This window comes from Triplophysa rosa, linkage group LG6 (assembly GCF_024868665.1).
Source record: "Triplophysa rosa linkage group LG6, Trosa_1v2, whole genome shotgun sequence".
Taxonomy (NCBI): domain Eukaryota; kingdom Metazoa; phylum Chordata; class Actinopteri; order Cypriniformes; family Nemacheilidae; genus Triplophysa; species Triplophysa rosa.
The window spans coordinates 6,727,729-6,743,038 of record NC_079895.1 but is presented as its reverse complement, the minus strand read 5'-3'; the positions used below and the strand labels follow the sequence as shown (position 1 = coordinate 6,743,038).

Sequence of the window (15,310 nt, the reverse complement as noted above, 5' to 3'; positions counted from 1 at the left end):
CTGCATTTACTCCATGCAAAGCTATACTAATATAGACAATCTGAAGAGGTAGACCTTTTTTTTGTTTTAAAGCTGTGTTATTTTATTACAGTTATTAAAGCATGAAAAAACGAAACTTTAAAGATAAAAGTTTTGATATACAATGAAGAGGAAACATTTAAGATTCTTCACTGCTTCGAGATCCAATTACAGTTCAATATTAGCCCAATACTTTAAAATCTTTTCTACAAAATATGATCTTTAGAACATTCACAATACATTTTGTGATAAAGTGGATAATGCTTTTAACGTGTGATGACTGAAATCATTCAACCCTCTATTTAAATATAAAATATGAAGCATACATGCATTTTAAGCCTTTAAGAATTTATTCATCATTTACTTTTAATAGCAACACTCTCTATGCCATTGCTCTTTTAAATTCAATCTTATCTTTAAGTTCAAACAAAGTCTGATGACAGATTACAGGGGTTTTGTTGCTCCGTTGGGCTCTGAATGAGCTTCCGGCTCTTGTGAGGTACTGGGCTTGATCGTCTTTTCACTCTGGACCCGGTTCTGTTTCTCTCTCTCTAGAGCTTTCTCCATTTCTGTGTAATAGTCCAGGGCTTTCCGTACTGGGTCAATGATGTGTTGCTGTAAGATGCAAGAAAATTAGACCTCGTCACAAATAAATGGGGACCAACATTACAAACTGTGAGCTACGCTTTCCACATTTTTGCATTGCTGTATGCACATTTTTATAGCACTATTGTCATACTTGTCACCAATGACTTCAATAGCTCTGGGTTCTTACCTCAAGACTTGGGAATAGATTGGCTAGTTCAACAAAGAGAGGAAAGAGAACAAAGCGGATGAAGCCAGTCTGAGAAGAAGGTTTGGTCACTTTATCTCGATCCATGAATGGGGTAACAGGGAGACCCTCTAACTTCTCCGTGTCACTCTGGACACAGATTGAAATGACTAAATATTGTTTTTTTATTGCTAAAAGTTTTGAAAATTGCAGGGGAAAAAACAAATGCTAGCAGCTATTATTCTGAGATTTAACCTGGTTGAAGAACTCCTGTAGCAGACAGTCCAGCCATGGTTCTGCCACGTCCATAGGTCTGGCCTCGTTGGAGATGTCACTTACTTTAATCATAATCATCATCAACTGCAAAAAAAAAAATTGACAGACTGACAGCAGTAAACTAGCCAAGGGTTAATACAAATGTTTTACAAATAGGATGGAATTTCATTTGAATTCCTGGACCAATGTGCACACAAAATTATATTATTGTACTCACCACGTCTCTGTGATCTTTGTTGCTGAAGTCAAACACAGGTAGAATAGTTTTGAATTTGTTGAGGATCTCAGTATGTCTGGTCATATCAGTAGCGAGAATGCACCTGCAGTAGTGTAATAGTAGTCATGACCTAGTTTCTGTTTACATATACAGTAGATATATGTGTTATATGTAGAAGAGTAAACATTATACTTAATGATGCCCTCTCTTATTCTTTTGAATTGCTCCATTGACAGGTTTCGGAAAATGTTACTTTCAGTCTGAAATCAGATACCAGGACCATCTTTGATTTGGCTTTTTGTGCTTTTATACAGCTACATTGTTTCACTAGATCTCCAGAAGTAAATACCTGTGCTCGCAAAGCATCTGATGAATATAATAGTTTTATGTCATTTATTTAGTTTTGGATTTAAGTTTAGATTTTATTTTGTTTCTGTTGCATCAGAGCGGTTTTGCCGTTGTCATTACGACCAGTATGCGTCTTGTTTATTAAAGTACACTTGAATCAATTGTAATCCTGCTTTAAGTATAGGCCTCCACCAGTAACTGCAAGCAAGACAGCCCAGACAAATGAAAAAAAAAAAATCTTAATTGTCATTAAGTGTATCATTTTTTATATATAAAAATCTGATTCTATGTTAAACACAAATTTGCATTGGCTTAACACTTTAAAGTTCCACTGAAGTGCCTTGAAATGTGCTATTTTGTTCAATGAGTTAAAGTCATTTACACTGAAACCGGAAAGTATAGTGGGACATACTGAGTGGCTCCTCCCTCTCTTAAAATGGCTAAAAGTATTTAGTTGATGAGCAGACTGTAATAAAAATCATTGATTTGTACAGATTTGAATTTGAAGTTTTGAATGCTTATAGTTTCTAAATGTGGATGTTATCAATATTTTGGTGCACAAGGCTAACATATTCCACCAGAGTCTCATGGGAATTCGTGACATTGTCACAAACTGTAATCTTTTCATTCATGTTTACTGACACGAATTTCCCCCTTTTTACGTGTCAGTCAGCACAACTTTCAATCTAATGTATTTTTATATGCGGTATCTTTCATGTGTATAAATATATATCAACGCAATCTGATGGGAATGCATACCTATTTTACAAGGTGGCTCATTCGTGTGAATTCCTATTTCCTACGATCTCATTGGTATGTTTTGTTATGATGTGACTTTTCCCCTGTGACGTTAGGTTTAGGGGTGGGTTTAGGGGAGCCATTTATCATTGTTTTTCCACCTCGTGAAACTTGCGTTTTTAGCAAAATGAGCCTTTGCGGCTGGGATTTTAGGGTTTGGGGTGAAGTAAGGTGTTGGTCCTAAAATATGTACGACCTATTTTGATATCAGGTTATAAATATACAGTATAAATGTAAATAATACACACGCAGTCTGTGTATTGAAAGTCGTGCTCACTGACACGAAAAAGATAGAAGAAGAGATATTTGTGTCCATGAACACAAATTAATAGATTCCAAATTTCGTGTCTATGCCACGAACTGCCGGCATATTCATACAAAAGGCAGAAAACTTTACACATTTACACATACAGTACCTAAACCACAGAACAGGTTTACCTTTTCAAGGATTTCAAAGGCTACAGCACAGTGGTGATTTTCCAATGGGGAGATGTCATTATATCTCAAGGCAAGTTCAGTGCGTGCATTAATCTGAAACAGGACAGATTTCCATCAATGTGCTGTTTACACCCTTCTCAACAGTGTCTGTGCATAAAACAACGTCCATCTCACCTGGTAGGCATTGTTATAGCCTGTGTGATCCAGATCGTGACAGACAGCTGAGGTCAGCAAGATGAGAAGGTCAATACTGTCAATTTTACTCCTGAGATCTGTTAGCCATATCAGACCATACATCTGCCAAACAGATGGGACATGAGTGCTCTTGAGTGTTCATGAAAAGAACATTGTACCTTTCACTGACCTTCAAAAATGTATACTTTTTTACTTTGATTAAAAAGATCCTGCACTAGGGTGAAATGAAGGCTGTCTGGGACATGAAGGTTATTATTCAAGCAGATGGTGAAGAGGATAACTGAAGTGCTTTGATGGAACCTTAATGTTGGGACTGATTGGCCCTTCACTCAAACTCACCATCTGAGTGACGCAGAAGCAGTGCTTGAAGTTGTGGAAAGGGATGTTGTTGTAGCGTCTATACACCTCATAAAGGAACTGTTGCAGTACATCCAGCTCAATATTGAAGGCGGAGATGAAATCCAGGTCTGTGTACATCACCTGAAGCAGCACCATTATCTCAGCATCTTCCCATTGCCTACAACAGTACACAATCTTTTTAAGGCAGAATACATGCATATACACACACATTTACCATAGATCAATACGTACATTCCTTAAAGGGACAGTTCATGAAAACTCTGTCATCATTTATTCACCCTCACGTCATTACAAACCTTTATATGACGTTTTGCTTTGTGGAACATGAAGACATATATTTTGAGAAATGTCTCTGTGGTTTTGTGTCCATGCAGTTGAAATCAATGGGGGCTATGTTGTTAGGTTGTAAGAAAGTCTTCGGTTTGCAATGACATGAGGACGAGTAGCCTAAACGATAAATAGTTTTGGGGTGAACTATCACTTTAAATCTGATTAATAACTGTGTTTCCTTTTTCTGTTAACCCCTCAGCAGGAACGGCATCTTGTGTGTTTGAAAAGCCTGCTTTCAACAACTCCTCTTGTAAGACTAATACATTAATGAACACAGGGCTCCAACCCTTTGCTCATAAGAACTGCTTTTGACTTGTAAATCTCTGACAGAACCATTGATATTGATATGAGGCCCTTCGGGCAGATGAAAGGGCTCTCGTCTGTGTTCTTTATGCTTATTTTAGAAGTGCTGTGCTTTGCTTTACTAACAATTTGCTATTCGTGTATGGCAGGTGCACCCCTCTTATGCTGTTACAACAACTGTGAAGACATTATGTTTTACATTTATTTCCGATAAATAGGTACATTGCTGTCATGTAGCCACAAATAAAAACTATGAACATTTACTGTATGTGATTGTATTGTACTTGCACATTCAAAAATAACTCACCAGTTATCAAAAGTTGGTTTTTTAAGATACTGTCTCACCTCTTCAGAAACTTCAAGAGAACTGTACAGAATAAAAGTTTTTGATAAGAATTAAAATGGTACTTTTACAACTAAAATAAACCAGAAGCCCCACTGAAAAGATCAAAATAGACCAGTGTGAATTTACAAAACTATAAACTAACCAGCATAGCCATGCAAACTTGGAAGCTGCATCTAGTCAACCAACATGGTCGTTCTGATGTTCGGTTGACCAAGTCAATCTTTTGATTTGTACTGTAGGTCTTTTCAGCAGGTATATTGCACCTGTGTTAGCGACAGAAGTGTTACCTCATTTGGATGAATTGTTCCCTGACGTGCTCACACTCCTCACGGGCCTTGCGTAGAGTTCTTTTATGGTAGAAAGGCGAGGGCTTGTGAGTGCCTTCAGACATGTTTTTGAACAACCCCAACCAGCTCAGGTGCTCAACACTCTGCATTAAAACACATGATGCTATAGACTTGAATTCTGCTTGCACGCCGGGAAAAACGTATATTGAGTTTACGCAAATAGTACTTACTGTATTTACAGAAAGAGGGATAAAATAAGTCATTAATATGAATTAAACCTCTGTAACATTTCTAACTATGAATCATCTAATGCAATTTTTAAATGAAAAATATGAATATTAATATTAACATCTTTAAATCCTAAAAATAGAAATAATGGCACAATACATCTGTTGTTTTGGCTTTTGATCTACAGAGGGAAGTAAAGGATTGTTCATTCTGCTTACAAAAAATACTGTGGAAGACTTGTGGTACCATAGTACAGTACAGTGATTGTCATAACAATACCATGGGATTATGGTATTTACTCCAGGGTATATGTCCAAAAAATATTCAAAACAAATCTTAAAGAAAATTATACACAACACAACGTTTATACCTCCAGCTTTTCTCTGAATGATTCCACCTGTCTCTTCATCTCATAAACAATGGCAGGAGTCTCTACTGCTTCAGTAAGGATTCTTTTCTCCAGACTCTGTAATCTGATTCAGATATAATTATTTATGAATTAGTCGTTCATGCAAACATCTTCTTCTTGGGCTAGATTTATGTTCTTGTTTGATCAATGCCATAAAGGGGTAGTGACATTTCTCTTTTAAAATTTAGATGTGTCTTATCGACTACCTTTTCTCCATAGATGAGAGGTCGAATCCCAGATCAACAACCAGCTCTGCACCTAAAAGATCACAAAACCGTTCAATATGTGATGATTGGATATTCAACAGCTTTACAAACCAATAACCAAAGGCACTAATTTGTCTATCGCTGTCTTTTTCATAGTCCTGGTGCTACTGTAGATAATACATAATAATGCAACATCTAATAATAACACAATATATGATAATACAACATCTCACTGTTGCAGTCTGCAGCCACCACTTTCAGTTTATAGCATGAGCGAGGGCTGTTGGGGGCCAGCTGAGGGGAGATGTTAATGATATTGCCTTTAGTATTATAGAGTTTTATGATGTCATGAGGTCCCGCCTCAGCCGCGGCCCGGAAAAGGTCTGTAATGCAAACACACACATTGATATTGTTGATTTATCTCATCATCTTCTGAACTGAGTTCAAATATGTACAAGCTGTATAAGCATGAAAACTTCTTAATTCTTGGATTAATTGAGAAGGGGACTAAAAATGCCATATGTCTGCTTAGGCTGCTTGACACTTGAGGGCCGGCAGACATCAGGACCACCTGTGGCTCTAGATGTCTAACTGAAGTATGATGCTTAATTTATTAGAGTCAGTGATTACAAATCTATATATTTTCAATACGGGGACAATGATTTTATACAAATATATAAAAAAGAGCTTCAACTAGATGTTTATATTACTACAAACCTGCACATCTGAACAGGAGTCTCAACAAACAAACAAAACGCATCATGTATGGTCTATTAGTTATCCAGATCAACAGGATAGCTCTTCATATGCTGGCCATAATGAAGAGGAGCTTAGTAAAGACGTTGTTATACTGTCCTTCAGATTCAGAATAGTCCTCAAGCTTGCTTTCAAGAGAATAAAAGCTAATGAGGGCAGAGAGCCGATCTGGACATAACAAAGAACCTTTTTTCATAGAGAAACTTATTTGATGCAGTGCATAAATTAAAGCTGCAGCCATTCATAACAGATAAAGACTGTTTTTATAATCAGCAGCACTCTTTCTCTGATAGACAAAATTTATACATGTTTTCAATTATAATATTATTTTTTAATATTACTTACCTAACTTTACCTTTATAATGGTACATTTAAAAACGAATTGTTTAATTAATAAGTTCAACATTTACTAAATTAAATGACACAACAATACTTTAATTCAACTAAAACATAATTTTACAAATTTTTAAATAGTTCTCCAACTTTGAATAAAAGAATAATAATATGATTTGAGAAAAAACATGCACCTTACCCTTGACATCTTGTGCAGGGCAGTCGATAGGAAATTCTGTTTGTTCTGGTCTACCATTCACTGTAAAATAAATGATTTTAGTTGCCATGTCAGGTGATGATCTGCTGCACTCTCACCTTTGCTGACTGATGTGTGTGCGCCACAACATCAGTGACACAGCCCACCACTTAAAACCCCGCCCCCTTTTACCCTGCCTATATCTGGTACACTCCTACTTCATCCTGCACCATGCTCTTTTCATCAGTACAACAGAAAAAATAAAAAGTTTTGCTTAACTATATTCATAAAGTTATTATTTATATATTTGTTGATTTATATATAAGGCACAAATGTTTACTATTGATAATCTTTTTTTTTAATTATCTGAAGTAAACAATTTCTGCTCTGTGGTGCTATACAAAAAAAGAGATTAAAATCCCAGTGAAATTAAAAAGGAAAATTCTTATTTTTTCATGAAATATTGCAGCGTTTTTAGTAAATAGCTTATCTATGTGGGTCATTTTCTTTTTAAAATTCATGTAATCTTCAGTTAAAATCTGAAAATGCACTTCCGCCCTGAAATGACTATCCGGCTTGGCCGAGCATCCGTTAACTCCTCCCCTTCAACTGTCAGTCTAAATCAATGCAACAGCTGTTTTTACACATCCGATCAATTCCCAGTGAAAAACTAGTGGTGATAACCAAACGGGATATATTGCCCTCCGAAGGGCCCTTCAGGAAAGGGACACCATACAAAACTTCCCTCCAAATAAAGAGAAGATGACGTTGTTTTTATTGCTCCTTCTGCCAAGTAAATTTCAAACTGACAGATTAAGAGATACAATTGAGTTTTCCCCTCTAGAGTTTACACATCAAGAGCTTTACTCTTCGAAGGGAGTAGGGCATAGGGATGATTAATTCGGAATGGCACGCAGTGTAATTTTCTCCTTTAAAATTCCTTTTCACTCGGAAATGTGTCAGAATACGGAAGTAAAAACGATCGCTGCTTCCGGTTCACGGGGACTTAAATGAAGAACCTGCTACAGATATAGCTCCCAAAAATATATCAATGTTGCCTCAGCACATTTACATTTAATATTTTAAAGTAGGTAAAAAATTTTCATTAAACCTGTAAACTAATAAAAAATAGGCATAAAAAGGAAACTATGATCAATCTCGTGTAACGTCATGTGTGTTGCTGTGGTTTTAAACCTTTAAACGTGACTTTTATTTTGTAATTTTACGAACCACCGCAGTTTCCTGAAAGCACAACGTGGTTTTAGGAGAGGTTGTAAGACACACGGTTGTGTAGATCGAAATATTTGACAAAACGCACATTTAAACATGACAGAAGGCAAGTCGTCAATAAAGGCGCAGAAAAGCCTGCTTGCTTTGAATCCAGAAGACGATGCAGAGTTTCAGAAGAAGATTCAGCAAGTGAAGGCTCGTCCTAAAACGGTACGATGTGAACATGTGCTGACATTAGTTAGCCCTTACCATTATTTACTTATCTTTACAAAACAGTTAAAATTGAGAAAATAGAATTCACTCAGTGATTTTCATTAGACAGAATTTAGTTGTTTGGAAAGACGTAACATTATCTCGTTATAGAGTTAAAACATGCAACTGTACTTTGCGACTTCTACAATGACCGTTTTGATAACGTGCTTTTTTCCTGATGTTCACAACGACATTAATGTTAATATTTGTATTGTGGATTAATTCTTTCCAGACTAAGGCCCAGTCTATGACTCCTGGAGTGCTTTATGTGGCTCATCTTCCACGAGGATTGTTCGAGCCTCAGTTGAAAGCTTACTTTAAGCAGTTTGGCACGGTGTTAAGAGTAAGAGTTTCCAGGAGTAAGAAGGTATGTTGTGTGCTATGCTAAGTTAAGTGTACTGTGTTTTTTTATGTATTTATGTTGTGTGTTTGAGTTATTAGTTGCTATAAGTTGGCAAACATACTGAGTATGGCACATTGAAAATTACCTTTGGCATTCGTTACCTTGGGTAAGATAATTGTGCCTACAGCAATTTGGTACGTATAGCTTATTGCCAACTCCACGTTATTGTGCAATGAAACCCATGTACCAACACTGGTAATGTACAAACACTGATTAGGATATAATTGCTTTTACTATGTATATTGTATTACATTTAAAACATACATTTTATTTTACAGACTGGAGGGAGCAAAGGCTATGGATTTGTGGAGTTTGAATGTGATGAGGTGGCCAAGATTGTCGCTGAAACTATGAACAACTATCTTATGAGAGAAAGACTCATAAAGTGTGAGTTAAGATTGTCCGAAATGTAGCATTCATTGAATTCCAACATCATTTATTCTGAAAAAATTTTTTTTTTGTTCTATTCAGGTGAATTGATACCACCTGAGAAGGTCCATGAAAAGCTCTTTGCGGGTTCCCAAACGGGCTTCAAGAAGCCAAAGCACCCCGCGGTGACTCGATATAACAGAAAACATGAGCCAGAGGACATGAAGAAACTTACTGCAAAGCTCTTGAGGAAAGAGTCGAAGCTACGCAAGAGACTGGCAGCAAAGGGCATTGACTTTGATTTCCCAGGATTTGTAAGCACTTTGATTTGATTTTTGAGCTGTTTAGAGATGCTTTCCTTTGTTTTGTCTTGAATATTTTTGTCTGATCAGATTTTTTAAACTCCACTCTTTAGGCAGCTCAGGTTCCTGATAAAAAAGTCAAATCTGAACCAGATGTTTCAGTTTGCAGTGAGGTAAGATCAAGTATTTCTGGTTTGCTGGAAAAAGTAATTTATTGCTTTTTCTGCCTGTGATATTCAGATTTAAACATGTTCTCATTGTGGCTATATTATACGAAATATTTAGGACACCCAAACTAAATGTGTGTGCCTGATGTTTGTGAACTGAACCGTTGTAAGCTATTAAGTGGTTGAAACAGCTTTGTTTTTGGCACATTCTGAAAATCACTCCAGTTGTATCAATGGACTGGAGTAAGATAACTGTGCCGACAGAAAATGGTACATTTTTAAGCTTATTGTCAGTCAGTATGACTCACAATAAAACCCATGTGCCAACACTTGCTATATTAAAATGGCTTACTATATATTAGATTATACACTTACACCTCCAGAGTTTTAAAGGCTTTTTTTACGGTAGGATGTCACACCAGTGTGTACCCCATCACTGCTGGAGAGGAGGAAGTCCATCAAAGTTGATGATGATGATGATGATGAAGAGATTGTCATCAAACCAGTCCCGGAAAACTTTGATGATATTGAAGATAGCGAGGAAGACTCTGATGAGTGTGAAGAGGTGGATGCACCATAAAAAGACCTAATAAAACCTATGAACTTAAAACCCTGTTTGAAAAGGGTCAGTGGACTCCTTGTTTTCCAAGTCATTTTATATGACTAGTGCTCAGTCCTTCCCTATAGCAGGAGAAGAGGAATACACACACATTACCCTGGCTAATATTTTTGCGTGATTTGGGGCAGTGCCTCAATATTTATGCATTGTTTTGATCTGAGATGTTTCAGGGGTACAATGTGGTCTTTCCGAGGCTGTACCCAATTAAATGACTGTGTAATACACAAATTATATGTGTAAAGCTTATTTGAAAGTGAGTTTGGAGCAGTAAACGGAACAGTTTTTGTGTTTCTGTATGTATTTTGTATAGTACTATGTTCAGACATTGCAATATTGTTAAATCAAGTGATTAAACCAGAAATTGACATAAAATAAATGTATCATCTTTTTTTATAGTGTGTTTTCTACTAAATCCTGAATTCCAAGCTTAAGGCTTGTTTGTGAAATGTGGGCTAGTGACAAAATTCTAAAATAGAATTGCATTGCTCAGAAAAACCGCTAGGTGGAGTTAAATAGTTTCTATTGTGAACGTTCATTGTTTTAAACACATAGCACCATGTGGCAGCGAGACGAAATTAGAACATAATTTCTAATACGTGGTTGTCAAAAAACATTTGCGTTGACGAATATATGTTAATATTAGAGCAGAAAACGCTGATGATAGTGAAAAGCTACTTGCACATGCAAAATAAACGTAAAGCCCTTTCATTTATTTGTTAAATAATAAACGTAGAATAAAAAATAAAATGAGACCAATAAAATTCCACACGTTCATATGGTGCAACATTTGCATCAAAGCTGTAAGGGGATTTCTTATTCAGTTACAGCGGAGATGTGCTTGGCGCATGCGCACAACGGCTCCATCATTGTGTCTATAAGAGTACTAGAGAGACAAACCTCGCTTACCTTTACTAAAGCAACGCCTGTCATTTTATTCCGAAACCTCCGTGAAATCCAGCAGAGTGAGTATATTACCTGTTTTTTCAACCGATCTTGCCATTCTTGTGAAATGATTTTCATACCATTCCCGGAGTTTTGACAGTTAATTCGACCGGCTAATGAGAGCTAGCATAACCAGCTAGATGATCAATGAAAAAGATAGAAATTCAGCCAGATCTCGTTTGAAAACATTCCGTATATAATGACAGATCAGCTATCTTTAAATTAAGGGTATTAATCTTTTGATTGTTAAAGTGTGTAGTAGTCTTTAAAGCCGGGGTTCGTGAGTAAAGCATCTCATTTAGAGTATATGACAGATACAGTACTACAGGATCCTCTGTGTAAATACTGCCTACGTGTTTTATACACATGATTGTTTATGCTTTATTTTAATCGCTATACCAGTTTTTCTGTAAACAATGCGTTTTACCGTCTTGTAAGCACATTTTTCTTAAAGTCATGTATTTAAATTGTTTTCTGATGCTTCTGTTGTGTGGTTTGAAGATGATGTAGTTAAATCATGGATGACATTAGCTGTGGCTCACAGGACAGTATTGAATGGTGATACATAGGATCAAATTAGTATTTTACTCGGTGTATGAACCCATTGCTTTCTGGTCTTTAAAGAATTAGGAGGAATTGTAAATCTCCTCCCACCATTGTGTAGTGTAGATACATAAGCTACAGGCACCGGCGTGTAAATTAAACGATATTAACCAAAACTGCACGTGACAATAAAGGTTAAAGACAAAGCAGAATTTTACGTTTTTTTCTAAATTAATAGATATTACACTATCAGCACATTTTATTTATTTTGAAAAAATAAGGTAAATATCAGAATTGGGGATTTCATTTTGTTACAGGTGTGGACAGAACCTGATGATCCATATTATCCCTCCCATTCTCAGAACCTGAGAACATTTCAAGAGCATCTTGTGTACTTACATTTAATTGTACACTATTAACATGACTAAAGGAATAGTTTGCCTAAAAATGAAATTTCTTTCTTCATTTACTCACCACATTTACTCAATGTCATTCCAAATCTATATCTGACATTTTCTGCTAGAGAATACAAAAGAAGGTATTTTGAAGAACGCTGGTAACCAAACAACATCAGCCCCCACTGACTTATATCGTAAGATCGTACATCGTAAGCCACTGAGACATTTCTCATAATATCTTCTTTTGTGTTCAACAGAAAATAAGTCATACACAGATTTTGAATGACATGAGGGTAAACCGTAAACACGAGATGGCAGAACTATTTCATTTGGGTGAACTGGGTCTTTAACATGTCATTTAACTGCTTTCATTTGATCGGTGACCTGAAATAGGGCAGAATTATAAAAATGTGCATATTAATTTTATCTACATTATTTTACAAATATATTAGCTCTACTATAACTTAGTTTATTTCCAGATTTAAATAGACTTTTAAATTCCCGATTTCCAATGTGGTCGTAGACTTGCGTCTAAACTCACACCCACACATTTCCCTATGAGCACAGTGCATTCATCATCTTACATTTTCTGCCATGATCAATGAACATTACATTTAAGATTGTGTTCTGAAAAAATTCAGAAAAATTGAAGTCGGCAGACCGTCAGATAATCTGCTTATTGGAGTAATACACTTACTGTTTGCGGAGTCCACCAGTGAATGTAGACACATTATTCCCATGAGTGCTTTTGCAGATGAAGTGGGTAGGCAGGTATGCCACTGATGGTATAAATGCTTTTACAGTGTTAACACTAACCTAGTAGTCTTAAATTTTGCTTACTTTTTAGATAATCACGCGACAGCCTGAAAATGGGCAAAATTGATTCCTCTTTTGCTGTATGCCACAAAGCCCGTTATTGGGGTCAGCCAATAAATGGTTGAGAGCAAGCAGGCAACATTTGAGTTATGTCACCATCAAAGGGTGCTGATCTGAGTTGACAAAAACATAGGTCTGGCCACGTTGGCCTTTGATGTCCAGAAAATGATACTAACTGCTAACGGCTCTCTTTTCTCATCCAGAGCAGGTAGGACCTCTGAATTATGAAGCAGAGCTCTACTGGACCTTCTCTTTACTCTTCTAGTCATCATATGTGCTGCTGGTTCAACCAAGACCACTTCTGCTGCTCCTAGTGGTTTGGCTTCCTCTCTCCGAAAGGAAAAAAAGGAGAATTTGCAATCCACATCAGCTGTTGTCTGGTCACATATGGTGCATTGTTTGCATTCCCGAGCTTACATCCCCACTACTCAATCTCTTGCCAGTCTGTGGCACTCATAGGTTTCATCAACACTAAATAATAATAAGGGTGTTCTTGTTTTTCCTGGATCGCACGTGCTAAAGGCCGTTTTTTTGTTTTCCGTCCCCACTGCCACGCGGGTAGTGGCAGGACATTGTAGGCCATGGAGCCCAATATGGAGTACTGTCTTACGCAGGTGCTACAGAAGGATGTGGCCCGCAGGTTGCAGATGGGCCCGGAGCTCATTGACTATATCACAGATGCTGACAAGTGTCACGACCTGGAGAGTGACCAGACCGCGTTGGATAAGATGGTGGATGGAATCGCCACCTCCTGGGTTAATTCAAGCAACTTTAAGGTAAGAGTTCGCTATATGTGCTTTGACATTTACCATTAGGATGCTCAACTGTAACGTTCTGCAGGTTTTGTGGTGACTTTGAGACAATAAGGTGACAGGGTGGAGTTTTATGGGTTGTAAAGAAAGGGCTTTTGTTTTAGGATTCTCCTTCAGGCAGTTGTCTGGCACAGAATTTAGGGCCTGAAACGACCCCTCGAGCACTCTCATCACAAACAGAATAGGCTTTTGAGGTCACTGGAACATTTACAGGCATTCACGTTCTGTAATGACAATGACAGGCTTCCCTTTGTATCCTTGTGCTTAGATGATTAAAGGGTTAGTTGACCCTAAAATGAAACTTTGGCTACATTTACTCACCCTCATGTTGTTAGAAACCTATATGGCTTTCTTTCTTCAGTGGAAGAAAACAAAACATTTTGTTTGTCCAAGCTGGTGTTTTCCACACAGTTAAATCTTACAGTGACCAGGGACAGTCAAGCTCGATAAAGTAGAAAAAAGTATACACTCAGAAATTTTTTTTTTACCCTTATATAATTTAATTAATGAATGTTTTTACACACAATTTAATTTATTCCAATTAAATCAGTTTAGTTAGGTCAACACAATTAAGTTGGTTTCGGTCAAATCAATTACTGTTGTGTGTTTTTTAACAATAGAATATATTCTCATCACTATTATTACTTTTTTTGTAAGATGAATTTTATGGCTGTTGTAAATTGATTTACAAAATAGATTTTATTTTTCAATTAAAGTAAAATTATTTTCGTTCTTTACACTTTGTGCAACTACTTTTTTTCACTGTGCCATAAACTTATACTTGAATGCTTTATTCTAAGCAATATATTGTTTTTGGAAACATGTGTAAATTACCTTATCATTGTTGAATGCAAAGTATTGACCTTAATGATGTTGATACATCTTTATTTCTGCAATAGGTGTCTTACATTGAGAACTAAGGCAGTAGGCATTTTAGAAGAGGTTGAAATAAGATGGCTGAGATATATTGTACTCAGTTGCTGGTTTCATCTCCGAGGAACTCTTACTGTAACAGTAGCAATTAATGGTGATAAAGTGTTTTACAGGAATCATGCCAAAAATCCTTTTACAACCACTAGACAGTCTGTCTTTGAAATATTTGACCTCACAGTGCTGAGTCAGAGATGCCCATGCGTTTTGTTTTGTTTTATTTATTATCATTTGTTTTGTTTGTGATGTATTATTTTGACAGGAATTTCTTGTGGAGGTTAGAACGTATTTGATGATGGCACTTCCTCAAGTGCGTAAACATCAAGCATTTAGCCTGGTCTCAAAGTTGTCAGGTCATCTGAGGTTCTGGGTTTGTCACCCACATGATGTGATCGATAAATTGAAAGACATTAGGACATTATGAGAGGTATCTTTCATAAGCCCTTGTGTTTGAACTGGTAACGATGGCCACTAGTCAAGTGGGGTCATTAATAATTTTTACTAATACACTTTCTTTTTTAACATATTTTCAAAATTGCATTGCTTTTTGAGTAATATTCGGACAAGTTGATGTTGTTTAGCTAGCTGTTAGACGATTTACTTGATAAACCTGTGTTTTATCTTGAAATTTGTGTGTGAAGAGTCATTGCT

General features: G+C 36.6%; 3 protein-coding genes and 2 non-coding genes across 5 annotated transcripts in view; 4 read left to right on the top strand and 1 right to left on the bottom strand.

The window, feature by feature from the left end:
• Positions 1–80: 80 nt before the first annotated feature.
• On the bottom strand, positions 81–6,953 carry si:dkey-219c10.4 (high affinity cGMP-specific 3',5'-cyclic phosphodiesterase 9A). Its single transcript, XM_057336268.1, has 14 exons — positions 6,820–6,953; positions 5,765–5,914; positions 5,532–5,583; positions 5,287–5,389; positions 4,689–4,831; positions 4,363–4,422; positions 3,402–3,579; positions 3,042–3,164; positions 2,868–2,960; positions 1,476–1,543; positions 1,284–1,386; positions 1,046–1,150; positions 794–940; positions 81–633 (listed from the first exon to the last, which is right to left on the bottom strand). The coding sequence occupies exons 1-14, from the start codon at positions 6,905–6,907 to the stop codon at positions 463–465; spliced, it is 1,584 nt and encodes a 527-aa protein (XP_057192251.1). The 5' UTR covers positions 6,908–6,953; the 3' UTR covers positions 81–462.
• Positions 6,954–8,024: 1,071 nt separating this feature from the next.
• On the top strand, positions 8,025–10,538 carry nifk (nucleolar protein interacting with the FHA domain of MKI67). Its single transcript, XM_057336207.1, has 6 exons — positions 8,025–8,256; positions 8,531–8,665; positions 8,980–9,088; positions 9,173–9,384; positions 9,486–9,545; positions 9,949–10,538. Exons 1-6 carry the CDS (start codon positions 8,143–8,145, stop codon positions 10,117–10,119), a joined length of 801 nt encoding a protein of 266 aa, XP_057192190.1. The 5' UTR covers positions 8,025–8,142; the 3' UTR covers positions 10,120–10,538.
• Positions 8,771–8,896, top strand: LOC130556221 (small nucleolar RNA ACA64). The gene has a single exon (XR_008963199.1). It is a non-coding gene; the product is annotated as a small nucleolar RNA ACA64 (small nucleolar RNA).
• Positions 9,744–9,871, top strand: LOC130556222 (small nucleolar RNA ACA64). The gene has a single exon (XR_008963200.1). It is a non-coding gene; the product is annotated as a small nucleolar RNA ACA64 (small nucleolar RNA).
• Positions 10,539–11,011: 473 nt separating the features above from the next.
• The window catches only part of clasp1a (cytoplasmic linker associated protein 1a), a 61,218-nt gene continuing 56,919 nt past the window's right edge, over positions 11,012–15,310 (top strand). The window contains exons 1-2 of the mRNA XM_057335441.1: positions 11,012–11,120; positions 13,121–13,693. Coding sequence (XP_057191424.1) covers positions 13,499–13,693 — 195 coding nt within the window. The 5' untranslated portion in view covers positions 11,012–11,120; positions 13,121–13,498. The remainder of the gene's footprint in view (positions 11,121–13,120; positions 13,694–15,310) is intronic.

What these genes read in the sequence shown, in the direction of transcription:
- si:dkey-219c10.4 (XM_057336268.1), bottom strand. Translation starts at nt 6,907, where the DNA reads ATGGCAACTAAAATCATTTATTTTACAGTGAATGGTAGACCAGAACAA. An exon ending in CTCTCATCTATGGAGAAAAG is followed by an intron (nt 5,390 to 5,531) that starts GTAGTCGATAAG and finishes TATCTGAATCAG; the next exon opens with ATTACAGAGTCTGGAGAAAA. An exon ending in CCTTTGAAATCCTTGAAAAG is followed by an intron (nt 1,544 to 2,867) that starts GTAAACCTGTTC and finishes ATCTGATTTCAG; the next exon opens with ACTGAAAGTAACATTTTCCG.
- nifk (XM_057336207.1), top strand. Translation starts at nt 8,143, where the DNA reads ATGACAGAAGGCAAGTCGTCAATAAAGGCGCAGAAAAGCCTGCTTGCT. An exon ending in TGAAGGCTCGTCCTAAAACG is followed by an intron (nt 8,257 to 8,530) that starts GTACGATGTGAA and finishes AATTCTTTCCAG; the next exon opens with ACTAAGGCCCAGTCTATGAC. An exon ending in GAGAGAAAGACTCATAAAGT is followed by an intron (nt 9,089 to 9,172) that starts GTGAGTTAAGAT and finishes TGTTCTATTCAG; the next exon opens with GTGAATTGATACCACCTGAG.